This window comes from Equus quagga, unplaced genomic scaffold (genome assembly GCF_021613505.1).
Source record: "Equus quagga isolate Etosha38 unplaced genomic scaffold, UCLA_HA_Equagga_1.0 HiC_scaffold_1294_RagTag, whole genome shotgun sequence".
NCBI lineage: Eukaryota > Metazoa > Chordata > Mammalia > Perissodactyla > Equidae > Equus > Equus quagga.
Window position 1 is genome coordinate 16167 of NW_025792445.1, and position 24752 is coordinate 40918.

The window sequence follows — 24752 nt, forward strand, 5'->3', positions numbered from 1 at the left end:
CACCCATTTAGCCATGCTGGCACTGAGGCTGGGACTGAGTCAGGGGGCACCTAGAGCATGGCCCAGGATGTGGGCGGACCCGCTGGGCACATGGACCTATTGTATGCGGCGGGCAGCGGACAGGCTCCCCCCTCAGCCAGTAGAGACATGCTCCTCTGTTGCCTGGGTGACCCTGTGTTATTGATCACTGCAGAAACCGCCCATGGCCTCTGCTGACCTTGAGCCCACTCCTGGCCAAGGCGCAGAAGGGGCCAGTGAGTCCCGCATCACCCCACTTAGCAGACTGAGGAATGGGCCTGACTCCAGAGCTGTTCTCAGTTCCTGCGCTTGCTTGCCGGGTGGAGCAGCTCTACAGGAGCATAGCACAGGAGGGCTTGGGGGACCTTGCAGAGCCAGCCACCCTCCTCTCTGGAGCCACAGTCACGCTCTCTCTCTGTGGGTCCCAGTTCTCTCTCCTGCTCTAGCGTCGCATGTGCGGCTTCCTCCACCAGGAACATCCCTCCCCAGCTTCGCTTGTGGAACTTCAGAATCTGCAGTGTCAGCTCAGAGGGCCCTTCTTCCTGAAGCTTTCCTTGGCCCCTCTTCTGGGCTCCTGCAGACCCCATGCCACCCTCTCAAAGTACCTATAACACCTGTCACCCACTCAGCCCACAAGGAAGTGAGGTCAAAGGGCAAGGGAAAGCAGCTGCTCCTGTCTGTGCCCCAGGGCCCAGCAGAGGGAGTGTGGGGAGGAAGGGAGGCCCAGGGCAGCTGGGGGTTGGGGCTGAGCCCAGGGCTGGGGTGGGGCTGGACCCTGCCCCCAGTGGAAGTGTCCCTTTAACGCTGCTGGCCTGGACTGGCCTGGCCTGGGCCCCTGCTTTGCCTCCTGTTCAGCTGGGGCTGCAGCTGCTGTGCTGACTCCTGCTCCCAGCAGCCAGCAGGAGCCGAGAGCAGGGGCTCCCCAGGGACCTGGACAGGCTGGGGCTTCTGGATTACAAAACTGAGAAGTAGGTGATGACCAGGAAGTGGCGGGTGGGTGCCCTGCAGAGGCTGCTGCAGCTCGGGGTCCTGGTCTGCGTGGTGGGTGAGAGAATGGCTCCTGGGCGGGTTGGCTGGAGGGACCCTGACTGGTCCTGCTGGGCTGAGGGTTGGGGGTCTGACTCTCCAGGGGCTGGGCTGGCAGTGGTGGAGGGGGCATGTTGGAACAGGGGAGGGGCAGAAGGAAGGATCTCTATCTGTCTAGAGGACAGCAGGGACAAGAGCGAGCCATGTGCTTGTGTCCTCCTGTGTGCCCACCTGCCTCCTTTCCTGGGCCTTGTCCCCAGTCCCGTGCTGGGCTCTGGGCACAGAGCAGGATGGTCTCGCCCTGCCCAGGAGGCCCCGCGAGGGCAGGAGGTAGTCCCTGACCCCTGTGAGAGCTGCAGCCCTGATGCTCCTGAGAAAGGCCACCAGCTGTGCTGGGTCAGGGGAGCCTTTGAGGAGGAGCTGGGTGTGGCCGGGGCAGGGGAGGGTGAGGGCTGGTGAAGGAGGAGGTGGGCAGCTCAGTGTGAGCACATGGCTCTCTGATGGGTGGCCACGATGTCTGGCCTGTGTGGAGTGTTTGTGTGGAAATGAGGCTGGAGAAGAGGCGGGGCCTGAACGCTGTGCTGGGAGCCTATAGGGTGTGTACGGGCTGAGTGGGCGGGGCCAGCTCTATGGCTGCTCACCATGTGTGGGGGACACGCCACACTGCCCATCGCCTCCCTCCCAGGTGGGCCCTCCTGGCCAAAAAAGGCTACCAGGAGCAGGACCTGGACCCTCAGATTTCCATCGTCACCAAACTCAAGGGAGTTTCTATGACACAGATCGTGGAACTGGGGACCCAGAGGTGGGACATGGTGACTTCGTGAAGCCACCACAGGTGGGTGTCTGGGTGCTGCTGCCAGGCGCTGACAGTTGTGACCCCACCCCTGCAGCGAGTGTGTGCAAGAGGGGATGTGATGCCAGAGGGGGTGCTGGCGCTGTCACAGGGCCAGGCTCAGGATTGGCCTGACAGAGGAGTGGCCCTGGACAGGCTCTCAGGGATGTGTAAAAGGTTTCCAGGTGGACAAGGGGACGGCCAGGAAGCCGGGCCAGAGGGACTGCATTTACAAAGGGGCATCCAGAAGAGTGGAGGGTCTGGGGGCTCAAGGCTTGAGCTTGAGGGAGGGGTGGGGGCAGGGGGACAGGGCCTGGAGCTCCTGAATGCTCCCTCCCTGCCCTGGGCCCTGTGGGCTGGTGCCTCCTCTGCTGCCCCATGCTGCCTTCCATCTCCTCCTCCCTCCACCCAGATCCTCCACAGCCCCAGTTTTCTCTGTTCTGCTGATGCCCACACTGTACCCCGGGGACACCTGCCCCAGTATAGCCGCCTCCTGGTGCACACCCACCTCATCCAAGGGAACCCTCTCCCTCTCCCAGGGGGGCCTCTTTTCATCCAATGACGCCATGACGTCCCCAGTGCCAATGCTGGACCCAGCTTGACACCTCCCTGCCCCTCCCTCCTGTCCATTCCATCTGTGATGGTTTCCCTGCTGCCCCCGCTGTCCCTGTGGTCTTCCTGTGGCCCCCAGGTGCGCTCCACACAGCAGCCAGCCTGAGCTTTCAGAGGTGACTCCATCAGAGCCTGCCAGCCCTTGCTTGCCACCTTGGAGGCTCCCTTTCCGTGATGGTGGCCACCAGGTCCCTGCAGATCCTGACTGCTGCCACCCCCACTGCCCTCTGCCCAGTCCTCCCCTCCCCTTCCTGGGTGTGCGTCTCCCCACACATGCAGAGCTGTCATGGGCAGCACACGGTGCCAGCCACCCTTTCCCACAGCCCCTGCCATTTCCTGGGCAGAGCTTACCACCTGCTCCCCTGGCCCCCGGCCATGCGTGCAGTGAGGGGTCCACCTCCCCACTAGCCTGGGCGGGCGCCCAGCCCAATTTAGCTCTGGATCCTCAGTGCCTAGAAGCAGGAGGCTCATGGAAAATTCTGGCTGAGTGAATGAGCGTGAACATGAGAAAAAAACTTGCCTCAAATTTGTGGAAAGCGGCTCAGAAATGGCTGGAAACCCAGTCAGCCTCCCGTCTCTGCCTCAACTCGCCTCACTGGAGGCATTTTCCTCAGGCACAGGGTGGATGACTCGATGGGCCCAGACCCCTGCTGTCCAGGGAGAGAACATGCTCTTCTTGGTGACCAATTTCCTTGTGACGCCAGAACGAGTTGAGTTCAGGGCAGATGCCCAGAGGTCAGGCTGCCTGGGAGCCTCCCAGCGGGTCCCTGGTTCCTCCGCCAGCCCTGGGTCACAGCCATGTCCCCCCTTCTCCTTCCCATGTGCCTGAGGCTCAGCATGTGCTGCTCTAGCCCCTGCTCTGAGCTGAGACCTTTCCTGAATCATTTCATTTCGTCTCCCAAGCACCCTGCCTGGCAGGAATTACTGCAGGCCCCATTGAAGAGAAGACTGAGGCTCAGCCAGGCTGAGTCACTGACCCAAGGCCTCCAGCCTGTGGGTGATGGGACTCTGCACCCCTGAGCAGTGGGCTTCTGGATCCTTCCACTCTTGTTCTCTGTGAGGTTCCCCAGTTGTGGATTTTGTGTGAACAGTTGGGACCCAGGACACAGCCCTGGAAGCCTGCCTCCACGGTGACATCTTTCTTTAACTGACCAACACTGAATTGCTTGCTGGGCTGGAGGGTAACTGTGTGGCCACCTGTCCCCTGAGTCCTGGTTGTTGGTCCCACCACAGTGGCTGGGGTGCCACATGTCCCTGGTTGGCCCCGTCTACAACGAGGTGAGGCATGGGCACAGAGGATGTGCTGATGTTCGGGAACACACACGACGTCCTTCCCTTTCTAAATGCTCAGAGACGTCTAGTTAATGTTCGGTTTGTAGACGGTCCTGAAATTGTGCTGGGGCCACAGGCCTGTTTTTTCTGGAATCTGTGTGATCCTCTTTGCCCCTGTCCGGGCTCTGGCCCTTCCCTCGAAACTGCCGGGGCTGGGTAATCCATCAGATCTGACAAGCCGGCTTCTTGAAAATAGTGGAGTTCCTGCCAGCTCCTCTCAGGGGCCTGGTTGTCTGGTCCCTCCCAGCACATACACTGTGTCCACGTGGTGTCACAGCCTCCAGCAAACACCTGTCAAAACTCTCCCAGACCAGGCTTGCAAAACTCCACCCTCCCCACCTCACAGAGCTCCTGCACAGACAGCACCGCCAAGGTGGCCGTCCTGCGAGGGGGGCAGAAGCTGCAGCTGGGTGACCCAGGGAGGCACGTCAGCCAACCCAGGGCCTCAGGAAGGGTTTCCTGCAGGGTGTGAGGCTGGAGGGGGATCTTGAGGATGTCCAGGCAAAGTGGGCTGCAAGGGCAAAGGCAGTGAGCTGTGTGAGATGAGGCCCCTCCAGGGCTCCCTGCACTGAGTGGGGTTGTCCCTAGGTGTGGACAGGGCCAGGAAGGGGGTCGCCCTGGTTCACAGGGCCTGTGAGCCCCTCTCAGAAGCTGAAGTGGATCCAGCAGCAGCAGAGCCACAGATGGGCTCACGGGAGGGGCACGTGACCATCTGTGCATTGGGATGGACCACGTGGGCTACTGGAGGGAGGTGGATGGGGGCAGAGGTGGGGCCCATGCTGGTCACCATGGGGTCTGGTCGGAGGAGATGGTGGCTCAGCCAGGGTGGAGAGGAGGGGCAGACTCAGGACATAGGTAGGGACGGCGAGGCAGAGCAGGTGGTCCCATGCTGTCCTCTGCCCACTTCTCACAGTCCCATCCCCACAAAGTCCCACCATCTCCTTTGGCTTCTCGGAGTCCCCAGGCCTTCCTGCCACCCTCATGCTGTGTTCCTCCTGCTGCCCCTGAGCCACGGGCCCTGGACAGAGGCGCCCACCCTCCGCCTGGCAGAGCCATGTCTGTGCCAGTGCCCGACGCTTGAGGGTGCTTCCTCTCCGGGGTCTGAGACTTCCAGAGAGCTCAGCCCTCATGCCCTCCTGGCTGATGCCCAGAACTCTGTGACCCTGTGCAGGCACTAATGTCCCTGTTTACAGCAGAACAAGCCAGGAAGGGACTGGCCTGTGGTCCCTTGGCCAGTGTGTGAGGTCCCACTTCCCTAGAGGCTCCTCTGAGGAGGGTCCCACCCTTTGTGTGCCACACCCAGCACCTCCACCCTGGCATGAGCTCACCCTCTCAGAGTCCCTCCACCTTCCCTATTCTGTCGTCTGAATTGGACCAGAGGAGCTGGGCCTAGAGGAGTCACTTCTGCTCCCATAGGGACAGAACTGTCAGGAGGGAAGGAGTCTCGCTCTCCCTTGGGAGACAGCGCTGCAGCCCTATCTGGCTGGGGGGCTGCTCGCCCTCCCCCTCTGAGTACCTCCTTTCATCTGCACCCTCCAGCTTTCCCATGTGCCCCAAACTCAGGGAACCTGGGGGCTAAGCAGGGGAGGGGCGTGTCCCTGGGGACCGCAGGGCTGGGTCACGCAGGGGAGACACCTCCTGGGCCTGGACATCTCTGCTCTCTCACCACCTCAGCCCCCTCCATCCCACTGGGGACCTGCTGGGCTGATAAGGACTGTCCTCAACGGGAGGCTGGGATGCACAGCCACGGTAACTGTGGGCTCCGTCTTCCAGCCCCAGCACTGGGATGGTGTTCAGGGGGCCGGGCTGGGACCCTGGGTGCCTCCCTTATGCAGACCCAGTGATGGCTCTGTGTCTCTTCTTTCTGCCAGCAGCCCCCTGCCCACTCTCTTCCCAGGCCCTTTGGAGACTGGAGGCCTGGAGTTTGTCTCATGTTTTCAAGGCACAAAAATGGGCCAGTGTGTGGTGTTCAATGGGACCCACAGGACCTGTGAGATGTGGGGCTGGTGCCCCGTGGAGAATGACACTGTGCCTGTGTAAGTGTCCCCGACACCCAGGCCAGAGTCCCAGGACAGCAGAGCCTGTCCCTTACCTCCTCCCACCTGCAGGAAGCCCCTGCTGGTCCAGGCTGAGAACTTCACGCTGTTCATCAAAAACAGTCACCTTCAGCAACTTCAACTTCTCCAAGTGAGCATGGTGGGTCCTGCCTGGCCCGACCCCCCTGCCAGCCCCACTTCCCTCAGGTCCAATGCCTTGGAGACCTGGGACACCACCTATTTCAAGCTCTGTTGCTGTTGCCCACACTTCAGCCCCTACTGCCCTGTGTTCTGCATGGGGGACCTTGTGACCATGCCAGGAGGGGTCTTTGAGGACCTGGCATTGCTGGTGGGTCCGTGGGGGCAGGGTTCTGGGAGGCTGGGGGAGAGGGTCCGGGGCCCGCATGCTGGTGGAGCAGTGATGCGCTGTGTGTAGGGCGGTGCTGTGGCATCCACGTCCGCTGGGCTTGTGACCTGGACACCAGGGGCTCCAACTGCCGGCCCCATGACTCCTTCCAGCTGCAGGAGAGGAGCTCCAACTTCAGGTGTGGCCCCACTGCCCGCCCGCTGCTCCTCAGCCAGGTCCTCCCCCACCTGTCCTCCTGTGGTGGCCGGGACAGACCACAGCCTGGCCCATCCCTCTGGACGCTCTGCTGTGTGTGAGGGGGTCCCAGGGCAGGAGGGGTCTCAGCTCCAGGTCCCCAGCACAGGCTCCGTCCAGCCTCCCTCCTGAGCCCTTTGGCCTCCACCCCATCTGTCCCCACACCCTGCTGCAGCTGGGACCCCTCACCCCAGCCCCTCCTCCACTCCGCCCTGCCTCCAGCACCTCCCTCCACGGCACAGGGGCTTTCTTGTTACTTTTCCCTTAAGGTTTTATCTAAAAAATTTTTTAAATCCATAGAAAACTCCTAAGATTAGTGCCATGAAAATCCATATAGCCTTCAACTGGATTCTCTGGGGTTTTTTTTTTCCATTTGCCTCATTTGCTTTCTCTCTCCAACTCCAGACAGAGCCAGATCTCTTTAGATGGATTTCACAGAAGCCATTGGAAAATAAGTGGCAGATATCTAGACACTCACCCCTCTCAACGCTGTCCTGAGAATGAGGACCTTCCCCAGGTGACCACTGTCCTCTTGTCACACTCAGGAAATTTGACATTGGCAGAAGAAATCCAACGTTTAAATTTCCCCAGCTGTGCCAATAATAGACCTAAATCTTTTTATTTTCCAATCCAGGATGCACTCAACGCTCTTGCGTTGCATGTATTGTCATGTCTTTGAGTCTCCCAAGCAGAACCACCATCCCTCTGCCTCCTCATGTCACCTCATCACCCTCACGCAGATGTGCACACAGCCACCAGCCCTGGAAGTGATGCCCTGTGACACTGCCCACTGGGCCCTGCCTGGCCTGGCTTCACTGGCCCCCCCCCAGCCCTGTGCAACCATGTGGGGCTGGACCCACCCACACCCTGCTCCCCTCCCCTCTGCTCTCTCCCCACCCTCCATCACTGCCTAGAGCTCCTTCCTGAGCCCTGGGAATCCAGCCTGAGGGGCTCCTGGCAGGAAGTCTTCCCTGGCTCCCAGGGGAGAGTGAGTGCCCCTCTCTGGACCCCACAGCCCCGGGATGCCCACCTCCCCCATCCCCACTGCTGGTGTCTGTTTAGGGACCTTTCTGTTCCTGTCCCCTCAGCAGGCAGGGAGCTTCTGAGAGGCAGGTCCTAGCTTGCTTTGTCGCCTGTGTCCTCAGCAATGACACAGGTCTGAGACCCTGGACTCAGGCTGGGGTTGGAGTCAATGGAGGGGTAAGATGAGGCCTGTGAGGGCCAGACCCCCCAGGAGTGGGCAGAGCAGCCACTGGACTCTCTCCTGCCCCAGGACAGCCGCTCACTGTGGGGAGGCCTCAGGCATGGAGGCCCAGAGCCTGCTCAGCACTACGGGATCCGCTTCCACATCCTCGTCACTGGGCAGGTAGGGGCCAGGCCTGGGCAGGTGGGGTGGGCAGGGGTGAGGGGTGGGAGAGGGTGACAGCCACAGGCAGAGAGGCTCAGCCCAGGTCTCTCTCAGGCAGGGAAGTTCGGGCTCATCCCCACAACCCTCACTCTGGGCACTGGAGCGGCTTGGCTGCGTGTGGCGAGTCTGGCCAAGGTGGCTCCCTCTGGCTGCCAGCAAGCACGTGCCCCCTGAGTGCCCCCTGAGCCCCTGTGCTGACACTGAGTCTCAGATGAGGGCTGTGGAGGTGGTGGGATGGCAGTTTGGGGGCCAGGCCATGGATCTGCCCTGCCACTCCCAAATCACCCCCTTCTGTGACCTGCTGCTGTTGTACATGGATGGAGAAGCCCATTTCTACTGGAGGACCAAGCATGAGGAGGGGGCTGCGGGCCTGCCTGACCCTGGGCTACACTTTGGAGTCCCGACCTGCTGTCCTCATCTGCAGACAAAGGCCCCAAAGGGAACTGCCAATCCTGAGCAAACAGGTAGCTTCCCCACCCCCACATCTGGCTGCCCAGGTGTCTTAGAGGGGGCCCAGCACCTGCCCCCACTGCTGCTGCTGGGAGCTGGACGTCGTCACCAGGGTGGGCCTGGCACCCACTCACTGGCCCATTCCTGAGGCCTGTAGCCTTTCTCTGCTGGTTGGGGGTTGAGGGTTGAGGGTTGGGGGCTGGGAAGGGTGGTGGCCCCAAATTTGCTCCTTCATGGCTGAAGCCCCGGCAGGACCAGGGCAGGGGTGGGGGGAGAATTCCACCCTTCAGCTCCCAGACAGACTGTCCCTCCCTGAGCTCCAGCCTCGGCAGGCAGGTGCTGCCTGGGGACCACAGAAGCCAGTTTTGTGTAGAGACTGCAGGGAACATGACGCAGGGCGCTGGTCCAGTGGGGCTCCGGCTGGGGCTGGGGCTGCAGACGCTCTCCCAGGCTCCGTCTCCAGTGTTCCCAGCAGCTCCCCGCTCACCAGCTGTCCACCACACTGGCTGTGGTCACCTCCGGCCCTGCCTGGCTCCCAGCCCTCCTCCGCCTGCTGGCACCCCCTCACAGGGAGAGCCCCTGCCCTCTCAGCTGCCCCACACTGGGGTCTGTGCAGCCAGAGTCCAAGGCCAGGGAGAAGGCAGCCTGACAGGAGGAGTGTGGCAGCTGCTCTGTGCTGGGTTCCCAGGGCAGAACCCCTCCCAGCTCTGGGCCTCATCCATGGAGTGAGGAGTGTGGTGGGCAGATGCTCCGAGCCCCTAGGGCCCCAGACAAGGCACAGGCACCTCTGCTCAGCTGATGAGCACCAGCCACTTCCTGGTGGCAGCCCTCTGGCTGTGGAGGGCTGGGATGGGGGGGAGCGGCTGAGTTGGTGGGCATGGGGTCCTTTGGGACCTTCTATATGTCTCCTTGGTAACCCCCAGCCCAACACCCCAGAACCTGCTCACTGGGCTTCTGGGAGCCATGGGGTGGGGAGGCTGTATCTCTGGACACATGTGTCACTGCTGCCCAAGGTCACACTGAGAATGTGTCTGGGCAGCTGCCCACCCAGCCTGAGGCAACTGCATGAGGACCACACTCTGACCAAGACCCCACGTAGAGCCCAGGGGCTGGAGAGAATGTCCCTAACAGAGGACACGGAGGCCCCAGCAGGCTGGCCTGTTCAGGTTCTGGAATTCCCCTGGGGGCCTGAGTCCTGCCTGCTGGAGAATTTCCCCGTGTCCTGCACCCACAGTCAGGAGGGGAAGGACGAGGCTGCAGGAGCCAAGCCCTCTCTGGGTCCCAGGGAGGGGCAGGGTTCAGGGTACCCACCCCAGGGAGACAAGGGGCTGCCTCCTCTTTGGTCCCTGGTGAGCAGGGCCATGCTGGCAGCTTGCTCGTGGAGTGCCATGGGCCAGGCTGGGGAGGGGAGGCCTGGGGCTCAGGCTGGGCAGGATCTGGAATCATCTGGTACCTGGAGCCTCAGCAAAGCCTTGGGGTCCCTGCTGCCTCTCACCCCCAGGGCAGTGTCCATGGGAGGCAGGGTCAGAAGGGCCGGGGAGAGAGATCACGGCCCTGAGGCCTGGTTATTGGAGTGGGGTCATGTGTCCTTGCTTGTCCTTGGGGCCCAGAGAAAGTGATGTTAAGGCTGCAGAGAGTTGAGGAATAAAGATGCCAAAGCCAGTGGCTTCCTGTGTGGTCCTCACAGGCAGGAACGGGGATGGGGAGGCGTCTATGGTAGATGGAGCGTGGCCTTGGGGAGGCCACAGGGGGTGCAGCGTGGGCCTGGAGATCCCCAAGCATGAGGCCCCAACACCACAGGTGGGCTGAAGTTACCTGGAGCAGGCCCAGGTGCTTGTGCACCCAACTGCCCACGTGTGTCCCATCCCGAGCCTTTGTCACAAAGCCCTGAGGGGGCGGCAGGGAGAGAGGCAGCTGGAAGCTGCAGGCAGCCCTGGGCTGGGAAACAGCTGCTGCCTCAGTCTGCACGTGGGTGCACGCCCAGAGGACCGTGTGGGCTGTGTGTGCCTGTGCGTGTGCCCAGGCAGGGGGCCTCTCCATCCAGGGCAGGCCTCAGGATTGCCCTGCTCTCTGGGAGCCCTGAGAAACCGAGGGGACCCTGGAACTGCACTACCCTTTCTAGGTGACCACCTTGGGATCCAGGCTCTGCTCTCAGCATCCATCTCCAAGAGGACATGTGGGGAACCTGGAAGGGAGCTTAGCCCTGTCCTGTCATGGACCTCTCTCTCTGTCTGGTGTGTGTAGCACCCCTCTGAGCTTGGCAGAGGGGACTGGCCTGAGGGCAGGACACAGGGACCAAGGCCTGGCTGTGTCCCTGACTCAAGACTGTCCCAGGGCTGGCACCTCCCCCTTACAGAACCTCTGCACCTTTGCTGTGGATTGGGGACAACTGTCTCTTTCCCTGGGGCAGGTGAGGAGTCAGTGCCACAAAGAACTCCACAGTAGACATGGAGATGGGCCACATGGCTGAGCAGTTATTATTGTGGATCCTTGGGGTTCGGGCCTCTTCCCTGCCCGCCCTACTCCACCTGCCCAGGTAGCTGGACTTGGTCATAAACTGGAGGATGCTGGGCAGAGTTCACCACAGCAGTGCTGGCCATAGCCCACTCCCAAAGACTCGAAGCTCAGCACCTGGGCTGAGGTCCTAAGGTCCTGAGGATGCCCTAGCATGGGCAGGTCTGCAAACCCAAGCTGCCCTGGATAGAGGGGCTGGCAGCTCCTTTGGCCTCTGAGGAGGTGGGGGACAGCAGGCAGGCCCCAGTGGTCCTCATGGACTAGAGGGCTGCTCTGTGTGGCTGGGCTCCTGCGCTGGCGTCTGGCTAGGGGGCTGCAGGGCTGGCACCATCTCCTCCAGGCTGCCGAGTGGGACAGCCAACCCTGGCCGTTTCCGCTGGTTCTCCTTGCTGTGCCAGATGCCGTAGCCAAAATACACTGCGAGTCCTGAAAGGGTGGCATAAGCCTGAAGAGTAGGTCCCAGCCCTGCTTCCCTGCTTGCCCTCCTCCTGCAGCCCCCTGGGGTCCCAGCCTGGCCCCCACTCACCGAGAAGCAGACAGATGGACAAGCCCAGCCAGGTCAGGTAGCTCAGGTGCAGCATGAGGAAGACGTTGAGGAGGATGCTCACGGCGGGAATCAGGGGCACCATGGGAACCTGAGGGGACAAGGGCAGGGCTGGGCTGAGCTGCAGGGAAGGGCTGCTGGCCCAGGGCCTGATTTCTTGGGAGTCCACAGAGCCTTTCTCTGCCTCTGGAGATTCCAGAGACAAGGGCCAACCCGCCATGCAGAGAGAGGGGTGTGGGGCACTGGCCTCCCTCACCCTGCGGCCCTGGTGCATCCTGCCATGGCAGAGGAGGAAGGGGCGAAGGGAGCTGGCTGGGCTGAGCACGGTGGGCGCTGGCTGGAGGAAGTACCTGAAAGGTGTCCTGCCGGCGCTGTTGCTGGTGGGCCCCCAGGACGAGGAGACTGAGCAGAAACGTGGCGGAGCTGAGCAGGAGCAGCAGGGTGTAGCCCCAGGGCGGGAGGTTCAGGGCCGAGTCCCCAAAGACCAGCACACAGTCCAGGGTGATGGCCGAGCCCACCAGGACACCGAGGGCCCAAGCCACAGCGGCTCCGGGTCTGCACCCACCCAGGAAGCGGAGGTAGGGCCTCAGGGCTGATCGCAGCTGCCCGGGCTCAGGTGAAGCCTGCTCTGTGCCCTCAGGGCTGTCTGGGTCCTGAGAACCGGATGGGGCCTTTCGGAAGCGTATAATGATAATGCTGGTGGGCAAAACAGTACATTCCAGCAGCGTCCCAATGGAGAGGAAGTGTACCAGTGCCTTGAAGTCCAGCAGCAGTGCCAGGAAAGCCATGAGGACCCCAAGCACCATGATGCCCACCACAGGCACCTGGGTCCGGGGGTGCACGTGGGCAAACACCTGGAATAAGAGCCCGTCGGCAGCCATGGCACAGACCATGCGTTGCAAGAACAAGAAGATGTTGAGCAGGACAGTGTTGATGGCTGCGGCAGAGGTTGGAGAGACATCAGCATGGTGGACAGGCCCACCTGGGGCTACAGCTGAGGCCAGGGCATGGGTAGCCCCTTGGGATCATGGGCATGAGTTTGCCTGGGCTCTCAGAGTGAGGCCGAGTGTATGTGGGTGCTGGATTGTTCCCCCTCACCACCCAGGAAGGGGACAGCCCAGTTTCAGTAACAGGCTCACTGGAGAATCTGAGGGCTAAATCCCTCTGCCTGGAAGGATCTGGAAGCACATGCCCAGAACTGACATTCTGTGTAGAACTGGGAGGGGTGGTGAGTAGGTCCCTTCCCACAAGCCTGGGTGGAGAGTCTAATCATTAGCACCTTCCTGGGCCCAGGATGCAACTGGGAGCACAGGCCCAGAGGAGACGTGTTCCCTGGAGGCTTAGGGCAGGGCCCCACCACCCTGTTCCCTCCCACCTTGTCCAGAAGGGCCCCTTACCGCAGATGGAGCCAGCCGCCACAATGAAGCCCGCCCAGCTATAGCCCCGCTGGTGGAAGGCATCAGCGAGTGCCCAGTAAGGGTCCAGGCTGTGCCAGGGCACCATGAGGGTGAGGACTGTGGAGACCAGGATGTAGGTGCCAGCCACCAGGACAAGAGAGATGGCAGTGGCCTTAAGCACTGCTCGCTTTGGGTTCCGGGCCTCAACACTGGAGGCAGCAATAGCGCCAAAGCCCACGAAGGCATAGAAGCAGATGGCGGCACCAGTCATGATGCCGGTGAAACCAAAGGGCGCAAAGCCGCCCTCCTCAGCACTCCAGTTGTGCGGGCGGGCCAGGACAAATCCCAGGATGATGATGAAGAGGATGATGACAAGGCTGATGGCAGAGAAGGTGTGATTGACCCAAGAAGAGATGCGGACTCCAGAGGAGACATATCCAGAAGCAACAAGTATGATGACAGCAGCCAAGAAGTCTGGGTACTGGGCCAGGAAGGGCACCTGCCAGATGCCGACATGGGCCTCAGTGAAGCTGCGGATGTTGTGGCTGAAGATGGCGTCTAGGTTGTGGCTCCAGGAGCGGGCCATGGCAGCTCCACTGATGAGACACTGGAGAAGCACAATCCAGCCAACGAGGAAGGCCCACAGCTCACCCATGGACACATAGGTGCAGAGGTAGGGAGAGTCCGTGCAGGGCACACGTGCCTCAAACTCCACGTAACACAAGGCTGCCAGCAGGGAGGCCACGGCAGCCACGCTGAAGGACACAATCACTGCAGGGCCAGCCATCTCCTGAGCCACAGTTCCCATGAGCACATAGAGGCCCACGCCCACCGTGGCACCCACACCCAGCAGGGTCAGTTCCAGTGTGGTCAGGTGGCGCCGCAGCGACTTCTCCATGGTGGGCTCCTCCAGTGTCTTCAGCCGGTTCAGCTTCTGGCAAAAGTGCGCCAGTCTGGCGGTGCTGGGCAGTCCCCGGGCCATGGTTGACAGCTGAGAGGAGCACCAAGCCAGCTGCCGGCACCTACAAGGGTGAGAGGGGAGTGACAGTCTGCCCTGGGTCCTGACCAGCCTTCAGTCCATGTTCTGACCCTGCCCTGGGGACCCAAGCCTGGAACCACTGGCAGCTGCAGGGCTGGATGAGGCAGGCTCAGGGCCTGGCAGCAGGGTGGGCAGGAGGCCACAGGGAAGCATGGGGATCCCTTCAGCTTGCCTCCTGGGCAGAGAGGGAGCCTGGTCATGCTCCATCCCAGCATGCCTGAGTGGGGCCCTGAGGGTGGAGAGGGGGCAGCCCCAGGAGGTCCAGCTAGGAACCGCTCCAGTGCTCTGGGATCTGAGAGCAGGGTGGAAACCCGAGGATTCCCCAGAGCTGGGCCAGGCCCCAGGAATGGGAACAGGAGCGACTCTGTGTCCCTGGCTGTAACCCAGGTGGCCAACATGCCTCAAACTGCCACGTTCATACCCCAACCCCTGCCACTCCAGGCTGCTGTATCTGTGCACCCCGCTGGCAGTGGGGGAGCATTGGGCCCTGAGTCTGATGCCAAGGCCCGGCACCCCATCCCCACACCCTGACATCCCCATGCTGTGTCACTGCAAGAGCCACTTTCACCATGACCCTGTCTCCAGGCATCCTAGCCATGGCCTTCTGTCTGGAGGGACTTGCTGCGACTCATCTGCTGTCCCCATCACTGTCCCTCAGTGTGCAGAGCCCACCCCACCCCTGGGCCAAATCCAGCACTGGGCCCGGTCTCACAGTCATACATGCCCTCAGCCCACCCTGCCCACATCTCACACGGTCAAGACCAGCGCTCCCCAGGTTCTAGGGAAGCCCTGTGACTGTGCCCGGTTCACAGATGAGGAAATCCAGGCCTCCAGGTAAGCGACTAGCCCAGGTCACCAGGTGGCCTCAGGAGGCAGGTGGAGGCTAAGGTCCAGGTCTGGGTGGGGTCTGGAGCCCACCCGCTTTCCACTGCTGCAGATGTCCTCCTTGATCCCTCATCCCAACACACAGACTCCACCAGCTTGGGCACCATCCAGGCCCCTCGACCCTGGGAGGTGTGGGGGCTGCGGGAGTCAGGCAAGACACTGGTAAGATGAGGGTGTGAATGTGGCTGAGAGGCCCTAGGCAGTCCCTGACCTCTAGCACAATGGGATGGCAGTAGGCGACCCTCATCAACTGACGAGGGAGCGCCCGGCTGTGGGGAGTGTTCTGTGAATTGGCAGAACTCATGCTGGCTGTTCTGAGCTTCCAGCTACAGACAGTGTCCTGAAAGGAGGCAAGCAGACCCCTGGGGACCACCCCCAGCCCTCCAGCTTGGGTCACCCCTAGGGCCCTTCAGATACCAATGGCACTCCCTCCCAGCCCAGGAGCACCTGTCAAGCCTGGAGGACCCTGGAGGACCCTAACAGCAGCTCCCCACTGTGGATATCTGTGAGAGGAGTCGCGGACTGAGCATCTGCTCCATGCCAGTCCCTGCATCACGGGGACACATCTCATCATGTGACCAACACAACCCTCCCCTCCTGCTTATTTATTCCTGGGCTGAGTGGTCTTTGTCCTTCTGCTCTTCCCACTCCTTTGAAAGTGGAAAGGCTGGTGTCACAGGGTGTGAACTTGTTTACAGCAAAATGAGGACCATCCATCCAAGCAAAGCAAAACCAAAACAGTTGTCCTCTTCCCCCAGAACTCTCTCCATGTTGTCAGGTTTCTATGTGGTTTGTGGGATAGGACGTTAGGGGCACCTGCAGGCTGTCTGGCTCGGGGGCTGGTGACAGGGTGGTGGACTCCCAGGCAAGATGGTGCCACTTGGAGCACTCTGCCTTAGCCAGCTCCTTGCTCCCTTCTGGTATGTGGCTGACATTGTCTTGAGGAGCTTCTCAGATGGGCTCCCACTTCCTGCAGGGGTGACTCCTCCCGCACCTCGCTCCTGTGTGGCCTAAACATAACTGAGCAGATGTTCCTTGCTCTGAAACGCCTTCACAGAAACCCAGAAAAGTGCATTTCCAACCAAGAAGCCTGGGCAGTTGTGTAACAGGAGCTCCCCCAAGGCCTGACCAACGGCCACCTGAGAGCTGGTGTGCAGGGTTTCAGAGCACTGACTTTTCATCTACCCAGAGAGGGGCTCTCACCACACCCCTTCACAGGGGCCAACACCCAATGTATACTCGTGGCCAAGTGTGGTCGATGCAGTAAACTGTAAACTTCCAGGGACATGGCTGGGCCAAGTGCTGGACCCCAGTGAGCAAGGCAGTTACACTGAGCAACACATGAAGATGCAGTGAAGAGAAAGCACCAAAAACACAAGACGAAGAGAGAACACTTCACACCTCATCCTACACAAGCCAGGAGCACCCTGACACCAAACCCAACAAAGACATCACCAGGAATGAAACCACAGACCAATATCATTTATGAATATAGATGCAGGATTGCTAGACTGAGTACTAGCAAGTCAAATCCAGCAACATATAAAAAGGACCAGAAGGAATTCATCCCAGGAATGCAAGATTGATTTAACATCTGAAAATCAATCAATGGAATATGTCACACCAACAGAATAAAGGACAAAATCCACATGATGGTCTCAAAAGACACAGAAAAAACAGTCCACAAACCTGGACTAGAAGGGACCGCCCTCAAACTGACAAAGACCATCCACGAAAACCCCTCGGCTGCTGTGCTCAGTGGAGAGAGAATAAAAGCTTTCCCCTTGCTCAGGAACAGCATCAGGAGGTCCTCTCACCACGTGTATCCAACATTTTACTGGGGGCTCTGGCCATGCCAATTAGGTGAGAACATGAAATAAAAGGAATCCAGATTGGAAAGGGAGGAGTAAAACTATCTGTAACCACAGATGACAAGATCTTATATTAGAAAACCCCAGAGTCCACACAAAAAGTATTAGAACTAATAAACCAATTCAGTAAAGGTGCAGGACACAAAGCAATATACAAAAAACAACTGTATTTTTATACACCTACAGTGAACTATCCAGTAATGAAATTAAGAAAATAATTCTGCCTACAAAGCATCAAAAAAAAATTATGTATAAACATATTTAGAGTAAGTTTAACAAAAGAAATGCAAGACTTGTACACTGACAACTACTAAATGTCATTGAAAAAAATTAAAGAAGACCTAAATAAGTGGAAAGACATCCCATGTTCATGGACTGGAATACCTAATATTGTCAAGAAGGCGACACTCCCCAAATCCCTCTGCAGATTCAGTTAAATCCCTATTAAAATCCCAAATGCCTGTTTTGCAGAAATTATCAAGTTGATCCTAAAATTCGTGTGGAGATGCAAGGGACCCAGAAGAGCCAAAACAATTTTGACAAAGAGCAAAGTTGGAGGACTTACATGTTCTGATTTCTCAACTGACTACAAAGCTACAGGAATCAAGACAGTGTGTTACTGACATAAGGAGAGACATAGATCAATGGAATAGAACTGACAGTCCAAAAACACGGGAAAATAATTTTTAAAAATTTATGACCAATTTAAAATTATGGCCAATAGATTTTTTTAAAATAGAATTTTTTTTTACAGCAGTTTTAGGTTCACAACAAAATTGAGCAGAAGGTGGAGTTCTCATATTCCCTCAGCTCCCAAACATGCACAGCCTCCCCCACTGTCAACATCCCCCACCAGATCAGCACATTTGTTATAACTGAGGAGCCTGCATTGACACATCGTTATCACCTACAGTCCATGGTTTACATTAGGGCTCACTCTTGGTGTTGTACATTCCATGGGTTTCAACAAATGTATAATGATGTGTGCACACTATTACAGTAAGCCCTAAAAATCCTCTGTGCTTCACCTATTCGTCCCTCCCTCCCCACTAACCCCTGGCAACCACTGATCTTTTCACTGTCTCCACAGTTTGGTCTTTCCAGAAGGTCATAGAGTTGTAATCGAATCATACAGTATGTAGCTTTTTCAGATTGGCTCCTTTCACTTAGTAATATGCATTTAAGTTTCTCCATATCTTTTCATGGCTTAATAGCTCATTTATTTTTAGCACTAAATAATATTCCATTGTCTGGATGAACCACAGTTATTTATCCATTCACCTACTGAAGGACATCCTGGCTGCTGTCAAGTTTTGGCGATTATGAATAAAGCTGCTGTAGACATCCATGTGCAGGTTTTTGTGTGGACACAAGTTTTCAACTCATTTGGGTAAATGCAAGGAGCTTGGTTGCTGATTCATAGGATAACACTGTGTTCAGTTTTGTAAGAAATTTCCAAACCGTCTTCCAAACTTGCTGTGCCATATTGCATTGTCACCAGCAATGAATGAGCCTTCCTGTTGCTCTGCATCCTCAGCAACATTAAGTGTTGTCAGTCTATTGGATTTCCGCCATTCTAACAGGTGTGTACTGGTATCTCATTGTTGTTTTAATTTGCAATTCCCTAATCACATAGGATGTGGAGCAACTCTCATATGCTTATTTTCCAAATATATGTCTTTTTTGGTGAGGTGTCTGTTCGGATATTTTGCCCATCGTTAATTGAGTTTTTGGTTTTCTTATTGTTGATTTTTAAGAGTTCTTTGTTTATTTTTATAACAATCTTTTATCAAATATGTCTTTTAGAAATATTCTCCCCTAGTTTATGCCTCGTCTTCTCATTCTCTTGATGTCCAATTCCTTTTTGACAAGAGTGCCAAACAACTCAATGGGGGAAACAATAGTCTTCTCAACACACTGCAACAACTGGATCTCCACATGCAAATGAATGAAGTCAGACTGCTACCTCACACCACATGCAAAAATTAACTCAAAGTGGATCAGAGACCTAAATCTATGAGCTGAAACCATACAAGCATACCTTGGAGATATTGTGGTTTCAGTACCAGAGCACCACAATAAAATGAATGTCGCAGCAAAGTGAGTCACATGAATTTCTGGGTTTCCCAGTGCATATAAAAGTTTTATTTACACTGTACGGTCTATTAGATGTGCAACAGAATTATGACTAAAAAAAGAATTAGAAACATTAATTAAAAAAGACTTTATTGCTAAAAACTGCTAATCATCATCTGAACCTTCAGAGAGTTGTAATCTTTTTTTGGGGAAGAGTCTAGCCTCGGTGTTGATGGCTGCTGACTGATCAGGGTGGTTGTTGCTGAAGGTTAGGATGGCTGTGGAGATTTTTTCAAGACAACAATGAAGTCTGGAACATCAATAGACTCTTCCTTTCACAAACAATTTGTCTACAGCCTGTGATGCTGTTTGATAGCATTTTACCCACAGAAGAACTTCTTTAAAGTTGGAGTCAGGGGCTGGCTCTGTGGCCGAGTGGTTAAGTTCGCGCGCTCCGCTGCAGCAGCCCAGGGTTCGGATCCTGGGCGCGGACATGGCACCGCTTGTCAGGCCACGTTGAGGTGGTATCCCATATCCCACAACTAGAAGGACCTGCAACTAAGATATACAACTATGTACCGGAGGGGTGTGGGAAATAAAAAAAAAAAAAAAAGGAAGATTGGCAACAGTTGTTAGCCTAGGTGCCAATCTTTAAAAAAAAAAAGTTGGAGTCACTCCTCTCAAACCTTGTCACTTCTTCATCAAAGTTTATGTAATATTCTAAATCCTTTATTGTCATTTCAACAATCTTCACAGTATCTTCCCCAGACTAGATTCCATTTCAAGAAACCACTTTCTTTGCTCATCCATAAGAAGCAACTCCTCATCCATTAAGTTTTGTCTTGAGGTTGCAGCAATTCAGTCACATCTTCAGCCTCTACTTCTAATTCCAGTTCTCTTGCTATTCCCACCACATCTGCAGTTTCTTCCTCCACTGGAGTCTTGAACCCCTCAAAGTCATCCGGGAGGGTTAGAATTAACTTCTTCCGAACTCTTGTTAAGGCTGGTATTTTAACCTCTTCCTATGAATCATAAATGTTCTTAATGGCTTGTTGAATGGTGAGTCCTTTCCAGAAAGTTTTCAACTTCCTTTCCCCAGATCCATCAGAGGAATCACTATCTATGACAGCTATAACCTTATGAAATGTGTTTCTGAAATAATAAGACTTGAAAGTGAAAATAACTCTTTGATTCACGATCAACATTACTGCCCAGATTCTGCAGGATGGATGTTGTGTTAGCAGGCACAAAAACACTATTCTAATTATACATCTCCATCAGAGCTCTTGGGTGCCAGGTGCATTGTCAATGAGCAGTAATATATTGAGGGGGAGTCTTTTTTTTCTGAGCAGTAGGTCTCAACATTGGGCTTAAAACATTCCACAAACTGTGTTGTAAACAGATGTGCTGTCATCCAGGCTTTGTTGTTCGATTTATAGAGCATGGGCTGAGTAGATTTAGCACAATTCTTAGGGACCCTAGCATTTTCAGAATGGTAAATAAGCATTGGCTTCAACTTCAATCACCAGCTGCATTAGCCCCTAACAAGAGAGTCAGCCTGTCCTTTGAAGCCAGGCATTGACTTCTCCTCTCTAGTGATGAAATTCCTACATGGCATCTTCTTCTAATATAAGGCTATTTTCTCTGCATTGAAAAACTGTTGTTTAGAGCAGCCACCTTCATTAATGATCTCAGCTGGATCTTCTGGAGAACTTGCTGCAGCTTCTACATCAGCACTTGCTGCTTCACTTTGCACTTTTATGTTATAGAGATGGCTTCTTTCCTTAAATTTCATGAACTAACCTCTTCTAGAGTCAACCTCTTCTTCTGCAGATTCTTCACTGGCTCAGCCTTTATAGAATTGAAGAAAGTTAGGGCCTTGCTCTGCATTAGGCTTTGGTTTAAGGGAATGTCATGGCTGGTTTGATCTTCTATCCAGAACACTAAAGTTTCTCCATATCAGCAATGAGGCTGTTTTGCTTTCTTATCATTCATGTGTTCACTGGAGTAGCACTTTTAATTTCCTTCAAGAACTTTTCCTTTGCATTCATAATTTAGCTAACTATTTGGCCCAAGAGGTCTAACTTTTGGCCTATTTAGGCTTTTGACATGCCTTCCTCACTAAGCTTAACCCTTTCTGGCTTTTCATTTAAAGTGAGAGACATGCAACTCTTCCTTTCACTTGAACACTTAGAGGCCACTCTAGGGTTATTAATCAGCCTAATTTCCATAGTGTTGTGTCTCAGGCAATAGGGAGGCCTGAGGAGAGGGAGAGAGATGGGGTAATGGCTGGTGGGTACAGCAGTCAGTACACGCATGACATGTATCAATTTAGTTTGCTGTCTCACATGGGCACAGTTCGTGGCACACCAAAACAATTACCATAGTAACATCAAAGATCACTGATCACAGATCAATCTAACAAGTTAACAATGATGAAAAAGTTTCAAACTTTGTGAGTATTACTGAAATGTGACACAAAGACCCAAAGTGAGCAAATGCAGTAGGAAAAATGGCGCTGATACACTTCCTTGATGCAAGGTTGCCACAAACCTTTGATGGGGTTCAGGGCAGGCCACCCCAAGATGTGCCACTCTTTTATGCAGATTATTTTGAGCTGAAGACAAAGCTCAGAAGAAACTGGAAGAAGATTTGACCTTCCCCCAAATTGCCTAAAAAAATTTAAGCTAAAAGGGCCTGTCCCAGGAGGAGCTCTTACCATGGACAATTCTAGGTGTGGGGGGCAGGGAGGCATCTAGCAAGGGCCATTGTATCAAAAGATCTCTTTCAGGGCCCACTGTCTGTAGATGGCACAACACAAACATTTGTTTACCAAATATGAACTCTGCTCATCTTCCTGTAAATTGTCTTCTCCCCTTTTGAACTCTCAGACCTCTGTCTCCCTCTCCTTAGCCCAGAAGGACACATACACCTCGTTTTGCCTGACTGTCTTTGGAATTCTTCCTGCTTATGTGAGTTCCTCAAGTACATGTATTAAACTTTCTTTGATTTTCTCCCGCTAACCTACCTTATGTCATTTTTAATTCTTTGACCAGCCATGAGAACCAGAAGGGGAAAAGGGGAGAGATTCTCCCTCTTCCCCACACCTTCAATTTGTAAAAAATGCAATATCTGCAAAGCACAATAGAATGAGATATGCCTGTAATAGCTGTTATGATATGTCAAATTAATGCTTGTTAATTAAAGCGCTGGGGGTATTGGATGGTAAGTCTTAGTTCACCAAAAGACCACAAAGGTATCAAAATAGAGAAGTTTGTTACTCACAGGTTCTGGAGAAGGTCCACAGCAAACCTTGAGGGGCCGCACAAGGGAGTTAAGACAGAGGGCAGGCAGAGAGCAGGGCAGGACCCAGGGCATATGCCTCTATTGGGGTCTGCAGGTAGAGTGCTTTGGGGTTCTCAGGCTATGTCTGGATTGGTCAATTCAAACCAAAAAGAGGTTTTGGTAAGTCTCACAGGGCTGTTATCTAAGGCGTGCACAGGGGGAAAGCCGTGGGAGACAGAGAGAATGCTTCTCACAAGGGCAGTGGTGGAAGCCATACCAGAAACTTCCACTGACTTGTGACTCTGCTGGTGGTTATCTACGGCGTGCACTCTCAGGAGGGGCTAGTGTCACTTCAAGGCCCCTGCAGGCCACTTGTCCACATGAAATGGATGCCGAGGCAGCAATGCTATGGAGAAGTTTAGCTAAACTCCCAAGAAACTCTTAGAAGAAAACAAACAAGTAAATCTTCATGACTGCAGATTAGGCAATGGCTCCTTTCTTTGTTTTAGTTTTTACTTTTATCGAGGTAACATTGGTTTATAACATTGTATAGGCTTCAGGTGTACAACATTATAATTCAACATCTGTATACACAATAGCGTGCTCACACCAAAAGTGTAGTTTCCATCCATCACTGTATAATTGACTCATTTTCCCATTTCGCCCTCCCCCAATCCTTTCTTTAAATATGACAGCAAAAGCTCAATCAATCTAAGAAAATGTAGATAAGTTGGACTTCATCAAAATTGATAACTTGTGTGCACAAAGGATACCATCAAGAAAGTGAAAAGAAAATCCACAGAATGGGAGAAAATACATGCAATCATATATCTGATAAGGGGATTGTATCCAGAATATATAAAGAACTCTTTTTTTCAATTATTTTATTGAGGTCATATTGCTTTATAACATTGTGTAATTTCACGTGTACATTATTATCTATCAGTTTCTGTATACACTGCATCGTGCTCACTACCAATAGTCTAGTTTTTATCTACCACCATACATATGAGCCCCTTTACCCCTTTTGCCCAGCCTTCCACCCCCTTCCCCTCTGGTAACCACTAATCTGTTCTCTTTATCCATGTGTTTGTTTATCTTCCACATACAAGTGAAATCATAAGGTATTTGTCTTTCTCTGTGTGGCTTATTTTGCTTAACATGATACCCTCAAGATCCACCCATGTTGTTGGAAATGGAACAATTTTGTCTTTTTTATGGGTAAGCAGTATTCCATTGTATCTTCTTTATCCATTCATTCACCGATGGACACTTCAGGTGCTTCCACATCTTGGCTATTGTGAGTAATGCTGCAATGAACACGGGTCTGCATATGGTATTTGCATTGTTGTATTGTTGATTTCATGTTCTTTGGATAAATACCCAGTAGTGGCATAGCCGGGTCATATGGTTTTTCTATTTTTAATATTTTGAGAAACCTCAATGCTGTTTTCCATAGTGGCTGCACCAGTTTGCATTCCCACCAGCACTGTATGAGGGTTCCCTTTTCTCCACATCCTCTCCAATATTTATTATTTTTTGTCTTGCTAATTATAGCCATTTTGACAGTTGTAAGGTGATATCTCATTGTAGTTTTGATTTGAATTTCCCTAATAATTAGTGATGCTGAACATCTTTTCATGTGCCTATTGGCCATCTGTATATCTTCTTTGGAAAAATGTCTGTTCATATCCTCTGCCTATTTTTCATTGGGTTGTTTGTTTTTTGTTGTTGAGTTGTTTGTGCCCTTTGGAACTTAACCCCTTGTCAGTATACAATGTGCAAATATTTCTCCCACTTAGCGGGTTGTCTTTTCGTTTTGTTCCTGATTTCTTTGGCCTTTCAGAAGCCGTTGAGTCTGATGTAGTCCCATTTGTTTACTTTTTCTTTCGTTTCACTTGCCTGAGTAGACACGGTAGTCAAAAAGATCTTCAAAGACTGATGTCAAAGAGGGTACTGCCTATATTTTCTTCTGGAAGTTTCATAGTTTTACATCTTACCTTCAAGTCTTCAATTCATTTTGAGTTAATTTTTGTGTATGGAGTACAATAATGGTCTACATTCATCCTTTTGCATGTGGCTGTCCAGTTTTCCCAACACCATTTATTGAAGAGACTTTCCTTTCTCTGTTGTATGTTCTTGGTTCCTTTGCTGAAGATTAGCCAGTCTGTAGACGTGCAGTTTTATTTCTGGGTTTTCAATTCTGTTCCATTGAACTGTATGTCTGTCTTTGCACCAGTACCATGCTGTTTTGATTACTGTAGCTTTGTAGTATATTTTGAAGTCAGGGATTGTGATGCCTCCAGCTTTGTTCTTTTTTTCAGGATTGCTTTTGCTCTTTGGGGTCTTTTGTTGCCCCATATGAATTTTAGGACTATTTTTTCTATTTCTGTGAAGAATGTCATTGGGATTCTGATTGAGATTCCATTGAATCTGTAGATTGCTTTAGGCAATTTGGACATTTTAATTGTGTTTATTCTTCCAACCCATCTGCATGGAATATCTTTCCATTTCTTCAAGTCATCGTCAATTTTTTTCAACAATGTCCTATAGGTTTCCTTGTATAGGTCTTTCACTGCCTTAGTTAAATTTATTCCTAGATATTTCATTCTTTTTGTTGAGATTGTAAATGGGATTGTATTCTTGACTTCCCTTTCTGCTTGTTCATTATTAGAGTATAGAAATGCAACTGGTTTTTGGAAGTTGATTTTGTACCCTGCAACTTTGCTGTAGTGCATTATTTCTAATAGTTTTCCAACAGATTCTTTAGGGTGTTCTATATATAGAATCATGTTTTCTGCAAACAGTGAGAGTCACTTCTTCCTT

At 53.7% G+C, this 24752-nt stretch overlaps 1 protein-coding gene and 1 pseudogene across 1 annotated transcript; one reads left to right on the plus strand and one right to left on the minus strand.

The window, feature by feature from the left end:
* The first annotated feature begins 57 nt into the window (after nucleotides 1-57).
* Nucleotides 58-8501, plus strand: LOC124231943 (P2X purinoceptor 6-like; annotated as a pseudogene).
* A 1226-nt stretch (nucleotides 8502-9727) lies between these two features.
* On the minus strand, nucleotides 9728-13788 carry LOC124231940 (cationic amino acid transporter 4-like). Its single transcript, XM_046648940.1, has 4 exons — nucleotides 12771-13788; nucleotides 11724-12310; nucleotides 11356-11464; nucleotides 9728-11255 (listed from the first exon to the last, which is right to left on the minus strand). The coding sequence occupies exons 1-4, from the start codon at nucleotides 13750-13752 to the stop codon at nucleotides 11083-11085; spliced, it is 1851 nt and encodes a 616-aa protein (XP_046504896.1). The 5' UTR covers nucleotides 13753-13788; the 3' UTR covers nucleotides 9728-11082.
* Nucleotides 13789-24752: the final 10964 nt, after the last annotated feature.

Excerpts from the sequence above, each read along its gene's own strand:
- LOC124231940 (XM_046648940.1), bottom strand. The coding sequence starts at position 13,752 with ATGGCCCGGGGACTGCCCAGCACCGCCAGACTGGCGCACTTTTGCCAG. Across the intron at positions 12,311-12,770 it reads GGCGGCTGGCTCCATCTGCG|CCATCAACACTGTCCTGCTC; the intron begins GTAAGGGGCCCT and ends CCTCTGCCGCAG. Across the intron at positions 11,465-11,723 it reads GCCGGCAGGACACCTTTCAG|GTTCCCATGGTGCCCCTGAT; the intron begins GTACTTCCTCCA and ends TTGTCCCCTCAG.